Source organism: Chlorocebus sabaeus, chromosome 7 (assembly GCF_047675955.1).
Source record: "Chlorocebus sabaeus isolate Y175 chromosome 7, mChlSab1.0.hap1, whole genome shotgun sequence".
NCBI classification, from domain to species: Eukaryota; Metazoa; Chordata; class Mammalia; order Primates; family Cercopithecidae; genus Chlorocebus; species Chlorocebus sabaeus.
The window spans coordinates 30,164,057-30,178,009 of NC_132910.1; the positions used below are offsets into that span (position 1 = coordinate 30,164,057).

Here is a 13,953-nt window from a genome sequence, read left to right on the forward strand (position 1 = left end):
GTCGTGTTTTAATGTTAAAATGTTTTTAATGGGATACCCTAATGGTTAAGAGCCTACATTTTGAGTCTCACGGACCTGATTTGAGTCCTATTTCTCCCATTTTTTAATATAGCTTCTAAAAGTACTAGTACCTATCTTAATAGGATTATTAGGAAGATTAAATGGCTGTTTCATATGATACCTGAGACATGATGTGCCTTTGATAAATGTTAACTGTTAACTACTGTTATCAAGTAAAGTATATGTTCAGGAAAGGTAATGCTTATTTTTATTTTTTATTTTTTTTTTGAGACGAAGTCTCACTCTTGTCCCCCAGGCTGGAGTGCAATGGCACCATCTCAGCTCACTGCAACCTCCCGCCTCCTGGGTTCAAGCAATTCTCCTGCCTCAGCCTCACAAGCAGCTGGGATTACAGGCACTTGCTACCATGCCCAGCTAATTTTTGTATTTTTAGTAGAGATGAGGTTTCACCATGTTGGCCAGGCTGGTCTCGAACTCCTGACCTCAGGTGATCCGCCCACCTCGGCCTCCCAAAGTGCTGGGATTACAGGCGTGAGCCACCGCACCCGACCTGTTTGTTTATTTACTATTTGTTTATTTTTGAGACAGGGTTTTACTCTGTCACCCAGGCTGGAATGCAGTGGCACTCCATGATCGTGCTAGTGCATTTGTGCCTCCCAAGCTCAAGCGTTCCTCCCACCTCAGCCTCTTGAGTAGCTAGGACTATTGGTGTAGGCCACCATGCCTGCTAATTTTTTAGTTTTTTTTTCATAGATTTAGAATTGGGTCTCCCTATGCTTCCTGTGTTTCCCAGGCTAGTCTTGAACTTCTGGGCTCAAGCAATCCTCCCATCTTGGCCTCCCAAAGTGCTAGGATTAAAGGCGTGAGCCACTGCACCCATCCTGTTTTATCTGGCATATTGCTATGTACTTCTTTGGTAATCAAGTACAATAATTGGAGGAGTATTCCATGGAAAAGGGAAAACAATGTGAATTTGAAATCATTTGTATTTAATTCCTATTTCATCATTTCTTAACCCCACTTATGTAAAATGGAATAACAACTACTTTTCCTGTTATGAGGAGTAAATAAGGTGTGTTATCTATGAAAATTTTGTCTCATAGTAAACATTCAATGTTAGTTTGTCTTTTTTATAGCTTTTTGGGTTGGAGGCCCTATCAGTCTTATTTATCATGCATTAGTGTCCCCCAGTCAGAGAATGCTAGAAACACACTTGTTGTTGAACAAGTTATGTTTATTACTCCTAAACTATTCAGATCTGTGGGGTGTCTCAGGAAGACGGTGCTTGAAAAGACATATTAAAGGATTTGGGCTTGTTTGGGGTAATTTTGGAGAGGCTATAAGGAAGTGGGAGGCCAGACATGCTGACTCATGCCTGTAATCCCAGCACTTTGGGAGGCCGAGGTGGGAGGATCACTTGAGGCCAGGAGTTTGAGACCAGCTTGGGGAACATAGTGAGACCCCATTTCTACAAAAAATAAAGAATTAGCTAGGCAGGGTGGTTCATTCCTGTTCCAGCAACTCAGGAGGCTGAGGTAGGATGATCACTTGAACCCAGGGATTCAAAGGTAGAGTGAGCTGTCATTGCACCATTGCAGCCTGGGTGACAGGGCAAGACCTTATCTTAAAAAAAAAAAAAAAAAAAAAAAAGGGAAGAAAGGAAGTAGGCTTTGCTCTGTATTGGATACTGTCAAGAAGAGGGCATATGAAGCTGGGTGCAGTGGCTCACGCTTGTAATCCCAGCACTTTGGGAGGCCAAGGCAGGTCGGATTGCTTGAGGCCAGGAGTTCAAGACCTGCCTGAGCAATGGCTTGGTGGTGCTCACCTGTAGTCCCAGCTACTCCGGAGGCTGAGGTGCGGAGGATCCCTTGGACCCAGTAGGTAGAGATTGCAGTGAGCCAAGATTGCACTGCTGCACACCAGCCTGGGCAACAGAATGAGACTCTGTGTCAAAAAAAAAAAAAAAAGAAACGGTGTTATGATATGTTTAGGTTTCTTAATATAAATTTTGTCTAGAAAGAAGGAAGCTAAAGCCTCAGTAGCTAAACATGTTGAGACATTTTTGGGGTTTGGACAATGTTCATGGTTTTGTTGCTGTTCAGACATGATTTTGGAGTGGTCTTGTTTTGATCCATCACAATCATAGTGGCCTTGTCTAATGTTGTATGAGATTATTCAACAGGAGAGCACCAAGACTTAGCTGTGTTTGCCAGGTCTACTCCTGATGTCAGGGGCCATGTTTCTCTTTCTTACATGCTTTCAGCTTAAGTTGGAAAAATGTTCCTCTTTTTCCCCCGATAAGTGCATTTTTTTTTTTTTAACATTTCTTTACCCTTTAAAAAGAATACAAAAATTAACATGTGAGTATTGTATTTTAAAATATTCGGATTATACAATAGTATTCAGTGAAAATGTGAACATCTCCCTCCATTTTCTTCCCAGAGTTAACCAGCAGTGTTTAATGTTCATCTTCCCAGTCCTTTTTTATGTTTTTACATGTATATATACAGATATAAATAATTCATGTTGTATTTAAAATAAATGGAGGCCGGACATAATGGCTCACTGCCTGTAATCCCAACAGTTTGGGAGGCCGAGGTGGGTGGATCACTTGAGGCCAGGAGTTCAAGACCAGCCTGGCCAACATGGCAAAACCCCATCTCTACTAAAAATACAAAAATCATCCGGGCGTGGTGGCACATGCCTGTAATCCCAGCTCCTTGGGAGGCTGACACACAAGTATCACCTGCGCCCAGGAGGCGGAGATTGCAGTGAGCCGAGGTCATGCCACTGCACTCCAGGCTGGGCAACAGAGCAAGACTCTGTCTCAAAAATAGTAAGTAAATAAAATAAAATAAAAGGAGTCATACTATACATACATATTAGTTCGTTTTCTTGCTGCTGATAAAGACATTCCAGAAACTGGGAACAAAAAGAGGTTTAATTGGACTTGCAGTTCCACATGGCTGGGGAGGCCTCAGAATCATGGTGAGTGGTGAAAGGCACTTACATGGTGGCAGCAATAGAAAATGAGGAAGAAGCAAAAGCAGAAACCCCTGATAAACCCATCAGATCTCATGAGACTTATTCACTATCACGAGAAAAACTGGCCCCCATGATTCAGTTACCTCCCCTTGGGTCCGTCCTACAATGTGGGAATTCTGTGAGATACAATTCAAGTTGTGATTTGGGTGTGGACAAGGCCAAACCATATCATTCCACCTCTGACCCCTCCAAATCTCGTGTCCTCACATTTCAAAACCAATCATGCCTTCCCAACAGCCCCCCAAAGTCATAACTCATTTCAGCATTAACCCAAAAGTCCACAGTCCAAGGTCTCATCTGAGACGAGGCAAGTCCCTTCCACCTATGAGCCTGTAAAATCAAAAGCAAGCTAGTTACTTCATAGATACAATGTGGATACAGGTATTGGGTAAATACAGCCGTTCCAAACGGGAGAAATTGGCCGAAACAAAGGGGTTACGGAGCCCATACAAGTCTGACATCCTGTGGGGTGGTCACATTAAAAGCTCCAGAATGATCTCCTTTGACTCCAGGTCTCACATCCAGGACATGCTGATGCAAAAGGTGGATTCCCATGATCTTGGGCAGCTCCGCCTCTGTGGCTTTGCAGGGTACAGCGTCTCTCCCGGCTGCTTTCATGGGCTGACTGTTGAGTGTCTGCAGCTTTTTCAGGCGCATGGTGCAAGCTGTAGGTGGATCTACCATTCTGGGGTCTGGAGGATGGTGGCCCTCTTTTCACAGCTACACTAGGCAGTGCCCCAGTAGGGACTCTATGGGGACTCTGACCCCACATTTCCCTTCTGTACTGCCCTAGCAGAGGTTCCCTATAAGGGCCCTACCCCTGCAGCAAACTTTTGCTTGCACATCCAGGCGTTTCCATATATCTTCTGAAATCTAGACTGAGGTTCCCAAACCTCAATTCTTGACTTCTGTGCACCCACAGGCTCAACACCAAATGGAAGCTGCTAAAAGGGTTGGGGCTTCCACTCTCTGAAGCCACAGCCTGAGCTCTACGTTGGCCCCTTTGTGATTTCTTTTTTAACCTATAAGTTACTTAGGTTGTTATCGAAGTTACTTATTATAAAGTTATTAAAGTTACTTACTGTTAATAAATTTTCAAGGAGATAAAAGATACTAAAGGCTGGAAGGATAGGGGAAGTGAGGGGTAGGGAGGGATTTGCTAAAGGATATAAAATTTTAGCTAGATAGGAAGAATAAATCCTAGTATTCTCTACCACTTAGAATGACTAGTTAACAATATTTTGTATAATTTCAAATAGGTAGAAATAGAATGTTGAGTGTTCCTAACACACACAAAAAGACGATGCTTGCGATGATGGTTTTGCTAATTACCCTGATCTGATCACTTTGCAAAATATGTATTAAAACATCAGTATGTACCCCATGAATATGTACACTTATTATTTGTCAATTAAAAAAAATTTCAAGGTGAATGATTTTTGAGTAGTTATTTTAATACTCTTTCACCTGGAAAGAAATACACTTAAAAGGCTAATGATGGTTGTATCTGTGTGGTGGATTTGTGATTTTCATTTTTTAACTTACATTTTTATAAGTATTTTCAAGGATAGTTAAAATGAACATGCATTTCCTTATAAGTAGAAAAGTTAGAAATAGTTATAAAACTATGTTCATAAAGCTGTTGTACTTAGGTCTGAGGAAATTTGAGGATACTAACACTGATGAAAAAAGAACCCTTGTCTCCCTCCTTGCACTCTCTCCCCACTCTTTCTATCCTCTAGGATTGAACAGTTGCATTTGAATGTAGGGTAAGTTAGAGGAGAATATAGAAATTATGGTGTGTTAGTGTATTGCATTAAGTGTATATCTTACTTTTTAATTTTTAAAGTTTATATATAGGATTTGCCTAGGGTATAATTTATGGAGCTTATAAATAAATATTGGTTTAGGAGACAGTGTTAATAGATTCATTACAGTGAGCATTTATTAATCATCTTTTGTATAAAAGGTTTTTTGGGACTCTTAACAGATGAGTAAGTCATCATCTTTTCCCTCAGGGTCCCTGGCTAGGAAATAGCCATGTAAGTCATTGATATGTGCAAGACAGACTAAAATGGAATAAACTGAGTGGAAGTGCTAGTTGAAGGAACAAGGAAGAGAGATTTGAGCTAAACTTTAAAGAATAAGAATTTCAGTAGGTGGAAAATGGCATTCTAGACTGAGAATTATTTTGGTAATGATACATACTCATGATAGTACATGATATAGTTGAACAGTATAGAACAAACTAACATGGATATTGTGTTCATGGAGAGCCGAAGCATGAAACATGAAGTGTTTCTAAGATGTTGACTTGTTCAGAGTTGTAGATGACAAAATTAAGCTTCTTCAGTACTTATAATTAAAGTAAATCCCTATAAACTCTATGCATATGGAAGTTTCTGGATTATAAATAAGGATATAAATGCCTTAGTTAAATTACTATTGAAATGAGCATGTTGAAATCCAGCTTTTTAATTGAAATCATTAGTATAGTAATGTAAGTGTTTGGGACCTTGTCTCTAGGGGCACTAAGACCTGGAAATGGCCCTGAAATTTTATTGGGTCAGGGACTTCCTCAGCAACCACCACAGCAGCATAGAGTACTCCAGCAACTACAGCAGGGAGATTGGAGATTACAGCAACTCCATTTACAGCATCGTCATCCTCACCAGCAGCAGCAACAGCAGCAACAGCAGCAGCAGCAGCAGCAGCAGCAGCAACAGCAGCAGCAGCAGCACCACCACCACCACCACCACCTACTTCATGATGCTTATACGCAGCAGGTAATTTTTTTGTTTCTTTAGATATGGAAGTAGTGTGAAATTGATGCAGCAAATTGAATATCAGTGAATTCCTTTTTGTATCATGGGCGCCTTGAACTCTAGATTTGAGTAAACACTTTCCCCAATTTTCTGATTATGAAATAATATTTAATTTGCAATCAGTGAAATACTTAAGAATACTCTAAAATAGGTTGCATTGTGGCCTTATAAAGAAAAGAATGTTCATCTGAAACATTTAGTATTCACAAATAAGTACTGCAGTTTATAATGAATATTATCTGAGGTTACATTTTGAGTTCACAGACTAATAATGCTATTGTTGGAAAGGTGATATTAGGCTTTGCAGAAGTAACATTGTCTTAGATTTTTGTCACCTCCTGGTTTTGGTTGATAGATCCAGAGTGGAGGGTGGTAAGTAGGTGGTACCACGGGATGCCCAGAGGACACCACTGGAGGGGAGATAAAAGGAGAGTGTAAATTTAGTGTAATGGATCTTGGTTAGAAGTCTCTTCTTGTGTCTTTATCTTCTAGGAAAAGGTGGTAAATGTGTTTTGGTAACTTTATTCTAAACATTCTTAAATTGTGCTACAAGTGGTTTTAATTGAATCTCTGTTATGTTTTGTTGATAATTTTGAAACTAGTTCTGGATCAGAGAATTGCTTCAGAGAATAATTTGCTCCTTTTTTTTTTTTTTTTTTTAATAGCAACCACTGTATTAGTGACTTTTTCTTAAATATTTAAAAGAGGATTTTTGATTCTGGCCAAGTGAGCCTACCTTCAAAACTTTTTAAAAAGGTTTATTTCATCTTGCTGTGGTTTTCTAGTAATAGAGCTGTTCCTGCAGATGATTGGTTTTAGGTTTCTGATGATAAGCATATTTATTAATAAATTATAGTAATTTAGAGTGTAACTATTTTGTGTTGATGTTTGGACTGCTGATTTCTCAAATCATTATTATGGTAAGATCAATACTTTGAAAAAGGGCTCTGACACAAGGCATGAATGACATTTATTCATTTGTTTGATTTTCTCATTGTAGTATCAACATGCAACACAGCAGCAACAGATGCTTCAGCAACAGTTTTTAATGCATTCGGTATATCAACCACAACCTTCTGCATCACAGTATCCAACAATGGTAACTTAGATAATTTCTAGAGATTTCTCTTAGTATACATTATGGTGTTGGAATTCACAGTATGAATCATATTATGCAGAATTTAATAATTCAAAATCAAGTTAATTGACATGTGTTTTATCAAAGCCAGTCATATATTCTCAAACAACTTTAAATTGCACTGAACTATGGCACCTAAATATGGCACATAGTAATTGACTGATAACATACTTCTCTTATTGTGTAAGGGAAATGATGTCTTACCTATAGTCTTTTGTCACATGTCTCTTTCATTCAGCAAATATCTATTGAGTAAAAAAATGAAACCCAAATGGAGAGTGTATTTGCCTCAGAAAATAATTTGACTTTTTTTTTTTTTTTTTTTTTTTTTTTTTTTTACAGCAACCACTGTATTAGTGACTTTAAGCTACTCTTTTTCTTGAAATATTTAAAAGAGGATTTTTGATTCTGGCCAAGTGAGCCTACCTTCACAACTTTTTAAAAAGGTTTATTTCATCTTGCTGTAGTTTTCTAGTAGTAGAGCTGCTCCTGCAGGTGATTGTTTTTTAGGTTTCTGATTTTGTCACCAATGTGAAAGGAAGGAACATAGTAAATAGATGCAGTGCTGACAGTGCTTTAGGACTGGAGCATTGTTTTGTATAATATCATTTCTTTTTTCAGATGCAGCAGTATCAGCAGGCTTTCTTTCAACAGCAGATGCTAGCTCAACATCAGCCGTCTCAACAGCAGGCATCACCTGAATATCTTACCTCCCCTCAAGAGTTCTCACCAGCCTTAGTTTCCTACACTTCATCACTTCCAGCTCAGGTTGGAACCATAATGGACTCCTCCTATAGTGCCAATAGGCAAGTATTTTTCTAGTGAAAGCAAAGGAAATTATTGTGGAAGTGGAAGTCATTGTTGAATGGTCGGTCATTAAGTTCTCTTAAATTAATTTGGACTTATTTTTTCTGTAGAGCCACCCATTCTCTCTTCCTAGTCCTGTCTTCTAGTCCCTTCGCATCCCCATCCTTCCATTTCCTCAGTTAATTCTGCTTACTGTTATTTGTAGGTAAGGCGTAGCAACATCTAATAGCATTTAGGGCTAAGGATATTATTGGCTTGTGTGTATAGGCATTTTTTGTAATGTAAGTATAAACAACACCCTAACAAGTGCCTTTAGCAGTTAAAAATAAATCCTCATAGACTTTTTCTATTTACATGTTATATTACCTTTGATTAATTTTACTGTTTACTCATAAAGGTTGTATAATTTAATTTAAATAGGTATAAACATTTTTACATATATACATTTTAAGATGCTATATAGTAAACATACTGTTACTATAACAGTTGGGAATAGTATATTTTGGCTATTTAGATATATTGGTTAGGTGAGTTATAAATTAAAGAACTTTGGTACAAATTTTATTTTACATATAAAATGGCAGGTGCTTTGGCATCTTGTAGTTAAGAATCATCATGAATGCCTCCTAATGTTTTTAGATACTTAGGAGGTAGGAGCTGTTAGACTTTTGTTACAGGAACACTGAAGAAGTTCTCATACAATGCTATTTAAGGATTTGAAACAATAGCTGAGAAAAGGTGTCTATAAGCTTTGGCTCAGAGTTGAGCAGGAGAAACAGCAGCATCAGTAGCATACTTGTACACTGCATCTCAAGAGAGAGCTAAAGTATGCAGTTTGCTATAGAACGCCTCCCAACCTTTGTGTGTGTGCGCGCACGTGCGTGTGTGTGCATGTGTGCACACATGCACAAGGGACAGATGGTGGGGCGGGTATGGTAGGGAGGAAGACAGAAACATGAACTGATTTCTTGAACTTCTTTTCTAAAGTAAGAATTGGGGTGGAGGAATTAGGACAGTTTTGTCTAGGGAGAAAGCAGAGTATATGGTTAAAGGCCAGTTTAAATGTCCAGCTCAGGCAGGGTGCGGTGGCTTATGCCTGTAATCCCAGCACTTTGGGAGGCCAAGGCAGGCGGATCACGAGGTCAGGAGATCAAGACTATCCTAGCCAATATGGTGAAACCCTGTCTCTACTGAAAATACAAAAATTAGCTGGGTGTGGTTGTGTGCGCCTGTAATCCCAGCTACTTGGGAGGCTGAGGCAGGAGAATGGCTTGAACTCGGGGGTTGGAGATTGCAGTGAGCTGAGATCATGCCACTGCACTCCAGCCTGGTGAATCCATCTCACAAAAACAAACAAACAAACAAAACCTTCAGATCAGTATTTGCCAAACTCGTTGTCATTTATCTACTCTAGTTAAAATGTTTTGCTTTATTCATGTAGTGCTTTTTTTCTTTAATAATTGGGAACATTATTGTGTATAATAAAATTAAAACATTATACATTATAAATAAGATCCACTAAAATATAAAGGACGAAATGTAAATTGTAATCTAATAAATTTGCTAAGTTCCCTAGTGATAAGAATGGAATAATTTTCCTCGTTAAAAATTGGATATTCTGCTTGATGATTGCTTAGTTTAAGATACCGATGAGGCTATTGTATTAATTAGATGATTGCTTTTTTCCACTTTTGAAGCTAACTAGCCTAAAAAAATGTCAAATCTAGTGTATTTAGTTGGAAAGTAGAAAAGATATTAAACTGTCTTCTCTGACATAGCATATATATTGTGTATACTTCATATTCTAAAAGTCTGTCAGCTCCTGGAAGCAAAGTTATATCACTGATGAGAATGAGATGATGAATTGGAAATCTGTCTAAACTTCTGATTAGTTACAAAGAAAAGTTGGATATCCAGGGATTTGAGGCATACACTGGCATGCAAGGTGCTGATACCTGTAATGTATATTAATTACTGTAGCACTGCTTGCTTTATTCTCATTTGTAGTGATGCTATTCGACAAATCACAGGTTTGATACATTAGATACTTTTCTTTTAATTTCTGTGTAACTATTAAAAAATAAGTTATCACAAAAATCATCCTGCATTCCCCAGGTTAGGAAATATTGGGTTGCATATCTGGGAAAGTGCATAAGAGTTGTTTTACTCCACTCCTATGAAATTATGTATTTAAGGATATGGTAGAAAAAATTATACACTCAGCCACTAAAGGTTAGAAATGTGGAACTTGATGTGGGAACATTGCTCCAGCCACACTTGGTACGTCAGTGCTACTGCATTAATATTATTATACCTATTTATCATCAGATTGTATGTTGAGTGTAATGTCTTCTGTAACAATTTAAAAAGAGCTCTACACTAATGTTCCTGCTTATAGTTAAGTCAGTGGAAGAAGAGAATTGGGGTTAAATGTTTGTCTCTAAGTGGGTAAGGGGCTATTTGAGTAGAATATAAGAAACTAGGTAGTTCCTTAGACAGAGGGAAAGAGTCACTATCTTTGTTGAAATGATTATTTCCTTTTCTTTTCCACTATCTTTTGCTAAACTTTCTACTCTTCCACCATGTTAATTTATCTTTACTATGAATATCAGAGAGTATTATTGTTTTATATTCCAATAATAGTTAAACATTTTCTATGCATACGTTATCTTCTTATGATATAATTTCCCTGTTGTATTAGTTATCTGTTGATGCCTAATAAATTATCTCAAAACTTAGTGGTTTAAAACAGTAGTAAACATTTATTATCTTACATACTTTCTTTGGATCAGAAATTTAGGAGTGGCTTAACAGGGTGGTTGTGTCTGGTAAGGCTGGTTCAGCTCTCCTCTGAAGGCTTGGCTGGTGCTAAAAGATGTAATTTACAAGATAGTTTACTCACATTGATTTGGGCAGGAGGCTTCAGTCCCCTGCCACATGGATTTCTCCAAAAGACTGCTTGAGTTTTCTCTTTGGCAAGGCAAAAATTATTTTGAACAAGGAATTATTGATTCTGGTTTCTCCCTCAACAAGTGATCCAAGAGACAGAGCAAGGAGGAATCTGAAATGTCTTTTTAGACCTAGTCTCAGCAGTCATGGGCTGCTGCTTGTGCCATGTTTCATTTGTTAGAATTGGGTCACTAGATCTAGCTCATGTTCAAGGGCAGCGAAATTCAGTTTCACCCTTTGAAGGGAGAAATGTCAGATAACTTGTAGACATATTTTAATACCTGTTTAAACTAGGTTAAGGTGATACCCTATTGAGTTACAGCCTGCCAATGGGAATCCGTAAATTTATTTTGGGAATAGTAAGAGGGTGATTCATATAGGGAATCAAAGTTCTAAAAGGAATCATTGACAGACAGGAGGGGGAATGCCCACCATCTCTCTCTGAGTTTTACACACTCTGATTTGTTTTTTTTTTCCCTTCAATTTTCTGGATAAAAACATATCTGATCTGTGTTTTAAGGACTGAAAATTCTTAGAGATAGTTTTGGAATTAGAGATGGGACTCTGTCACAGGAGGCAGGCTCAGACTGCTTGGCAGTTAATGCATCCAGAATGGATTTTAAACTGAATTGTTTTTTAAATTAAGATAGTAAGTTCTACTTACTAAGCAAGTCTGTCTACTTGTAGGTAACTTACTATGTTTATTTTCCTCTATTATATGCTAGCCTTCAGTAAGTATTTAAGTATCCTATTCTTGGCTTAGATATACTGAAGGGGCTTGGACTAAGGGATTAAATGGATGACTTTTGCCTTTTTCTTTCTCTTCTAAGACCTGTTTGGTGGCAATGACAATGAGCTCTCAACAGTTAGGTAAATTTAGGGAATCAGTTAAGACTTGCGAAATTGGGATACCACTTTGAACATTAGGATTCTCCCTTCATTACTACTGTTAAGAGGATTTGGATATGAATTATGAAAGGAACTTAATAGCTTTCTTACATTGTCTCATTCTTATGCTATACAGTCATGCATTGCATAACAACGGGGACATGTTCTGAGAAATTGCATCATTAGGCAATTTTATCGTCGTATGAACATCGTAGAGTGCATTTACAGAAACTTAGATGGTATAGCCTACTACACATCTAGGCTTTATTATATAGCTTATTGCACTTAGGCTGCAAACCTGTATAGCATGTTATTGTATTTAGTACTATAGGCAATTGTAACAGAATGGTAAGTATTTTTGTATCTAAACATAGAAAAGGTAGAATAAAAATACTGTATAAAGGATAAAAAATGGTACATCTGTATAGGGCACTTACCATGAATGGAGCTTGGAGGACTGAAAGTTTCTCTGGGTGGGTCAGTGAGTGAGTCGTGAGTGAACGTGAAGGCCTAGGACATTACTGTACAGTATTATAGACTTGACTTTATAAACACCGCATTCTTAGGACACACTAAATTTATGTAAAATTTTTTTCTTCAATAATAAATTAACTTCAGTTTTTTACTTTATAAACTTTAAAAATTTTAAAAATGTTTTGACTCTGGTAGTAACACAAAACACAAACATGTACAACTGTACAAAAGTATTTTCTTTATATTATTCTATAGTTTTTTTCTATTTTAACTTTTCTTTTTAAACTTTTTTGTTGAAAACTAAGACACAAACACACACATTAGTCCTGGCCTAAGGTGTGGATTGTCAATATCACTATCTTCCACCTCCACATCTTGTCTCACTGCAGGTTCTTTAGGGGCAATAACAGGCATGGAGTTGTCATATCCTATGATAACAATACGTTCTCCTGGAATACCTCCTAAAGGACCTGCCTGAGGCTGTTTTACAGTCGACTTCAAATAAAATAAGTAGAAGGAGTATACTTGAAAATAACTGAAAAATATGGTATAGTAAATACATAAAACAGAATATAGTCATTTATTTTCAAATATTATGCACTGTACACAATTGTATTGGTATACTTTTATACAACTGGCAGCCCAGTAGGTGTCTTCAAATCAGCATCACCACAAACACATGAATAATCTGTTGTGCTATAGTGTTCCAATGGCTACGATATCACTAGGTGATAGGAATTTTTCAGCTCTGTTTTAATCTTACGGAACCACCATTATATATATGGTCCATTGTTGACTGGAAGGTCATTGTGTAGTACATGACTATATTTCCAGGCTGGGTTGCCGGGAGAGGTACACAGAGATTCTTGGGTTAAGAAATCTTTAGATTCTCATCTTCTCTTAAAAGCCTAGAGCCCTGTAAGATAATTTTCATAGAACCAGTGGTCTCAGGCTCCAGACTCTAGATACTTTAAATACTATAAATAATTTATTATATACAAAAATAACCCTCACTTAATTTTAGCTAACTTTTAAAGCAGTCCTAGCAATTCATCTTTTGTTAGTAGCTATATATAGGGAATGCCTTTGTCAAAAGGAAAATTACTGTGGTGTCCCAGCATAACCAAGGCATTTGATCACTGTGTTCAGTAGTGATTTTAGAGTGATACTGTCTGATAGGTGACTGATTTTTTCTTTAAGGCTTATTTCCTATGATAATAACAGTTAATATTTATTCTTATTTTTACTAGATATTGTTCTCTTTGCTTTATGTGTATTAAATTATTTAATCTTCTCAGTAACCCTATGAGGTGGATACTATTACTCCTTTTTACAGATGAAGCTGAGGCAGAGAAGTTAAGGAACTTGCCCAAGGGTATACAGCTAGTGTACCTTAAGTAGGTGATTATGGAGCTAGTATACCTTATGCAGGTGATCTAGATCCCAAATGTTCTGTCTCTCCATCTCATGACTTTGTGTGTCATTCTCTGTCATAAGGAAATGATTTGGTTTTCTAAGTATTTATAAAGTATAAACTAGGGCATTGTGAATTTTTATTAATTTTAATTTTGCTTTCCATCTTCTTTTTTCTTTCTCAATTATTACTATAGGTCAGTTGCTGATAAAGAGGCCATTGCAAATTTCACAAATCAGAAGAACATCAGCAACCCACCTGATATGTCAGGGTGGAATCCTTTTGGAGAGGATAATTTTTCTAAGTTAACGGAAGAGGAACTATTGGACAGAGAATTTGACCTTCTAAGATCAAGTAAGGGACACTTGAAGGCTTATTTTGCTTCACAGTAA

The 13,953-nt window shown here is 37.4% G+C and overlaps 1 protein-coding gene across 3 annotated transcripts in view; it reads left to right on the forward strand.

Annotated features, from left to right (window-relative positions):
• The window catches only part of BMP2K (BMP2 inducible kinase), a 140,416-nt gene that overhangs the window by 89,508 nt on the left and 36,955 nt on the right, over positions 1 to 13,953 (forward strand). For all 3 annotated transcript variants that reach the window (XM_007998999.3, XM_007999000.3, XM_037989119.2), the window contains 4 exons: positions 5,593 to 5,852; positions 6,892 to 6,990; positions 7,651 to 7,835; positions 13,758 to 13,915. In XM_007998999.3, coding sequence (XP_007997190.3) covers positions 5,593 to 5,852; positions 6,892 to 6,990; positions 7,651 to 7,835; positions 13,758 to 13,915 — 702 coding nt within the window. The remainder of the gene's footprint in view (positions 1 to 5,592; positions 5,853 to 6,891; positions 6,991 to 7,650; positions 7,836 to 13,757; positions 13,916 to 13,953) is intronic.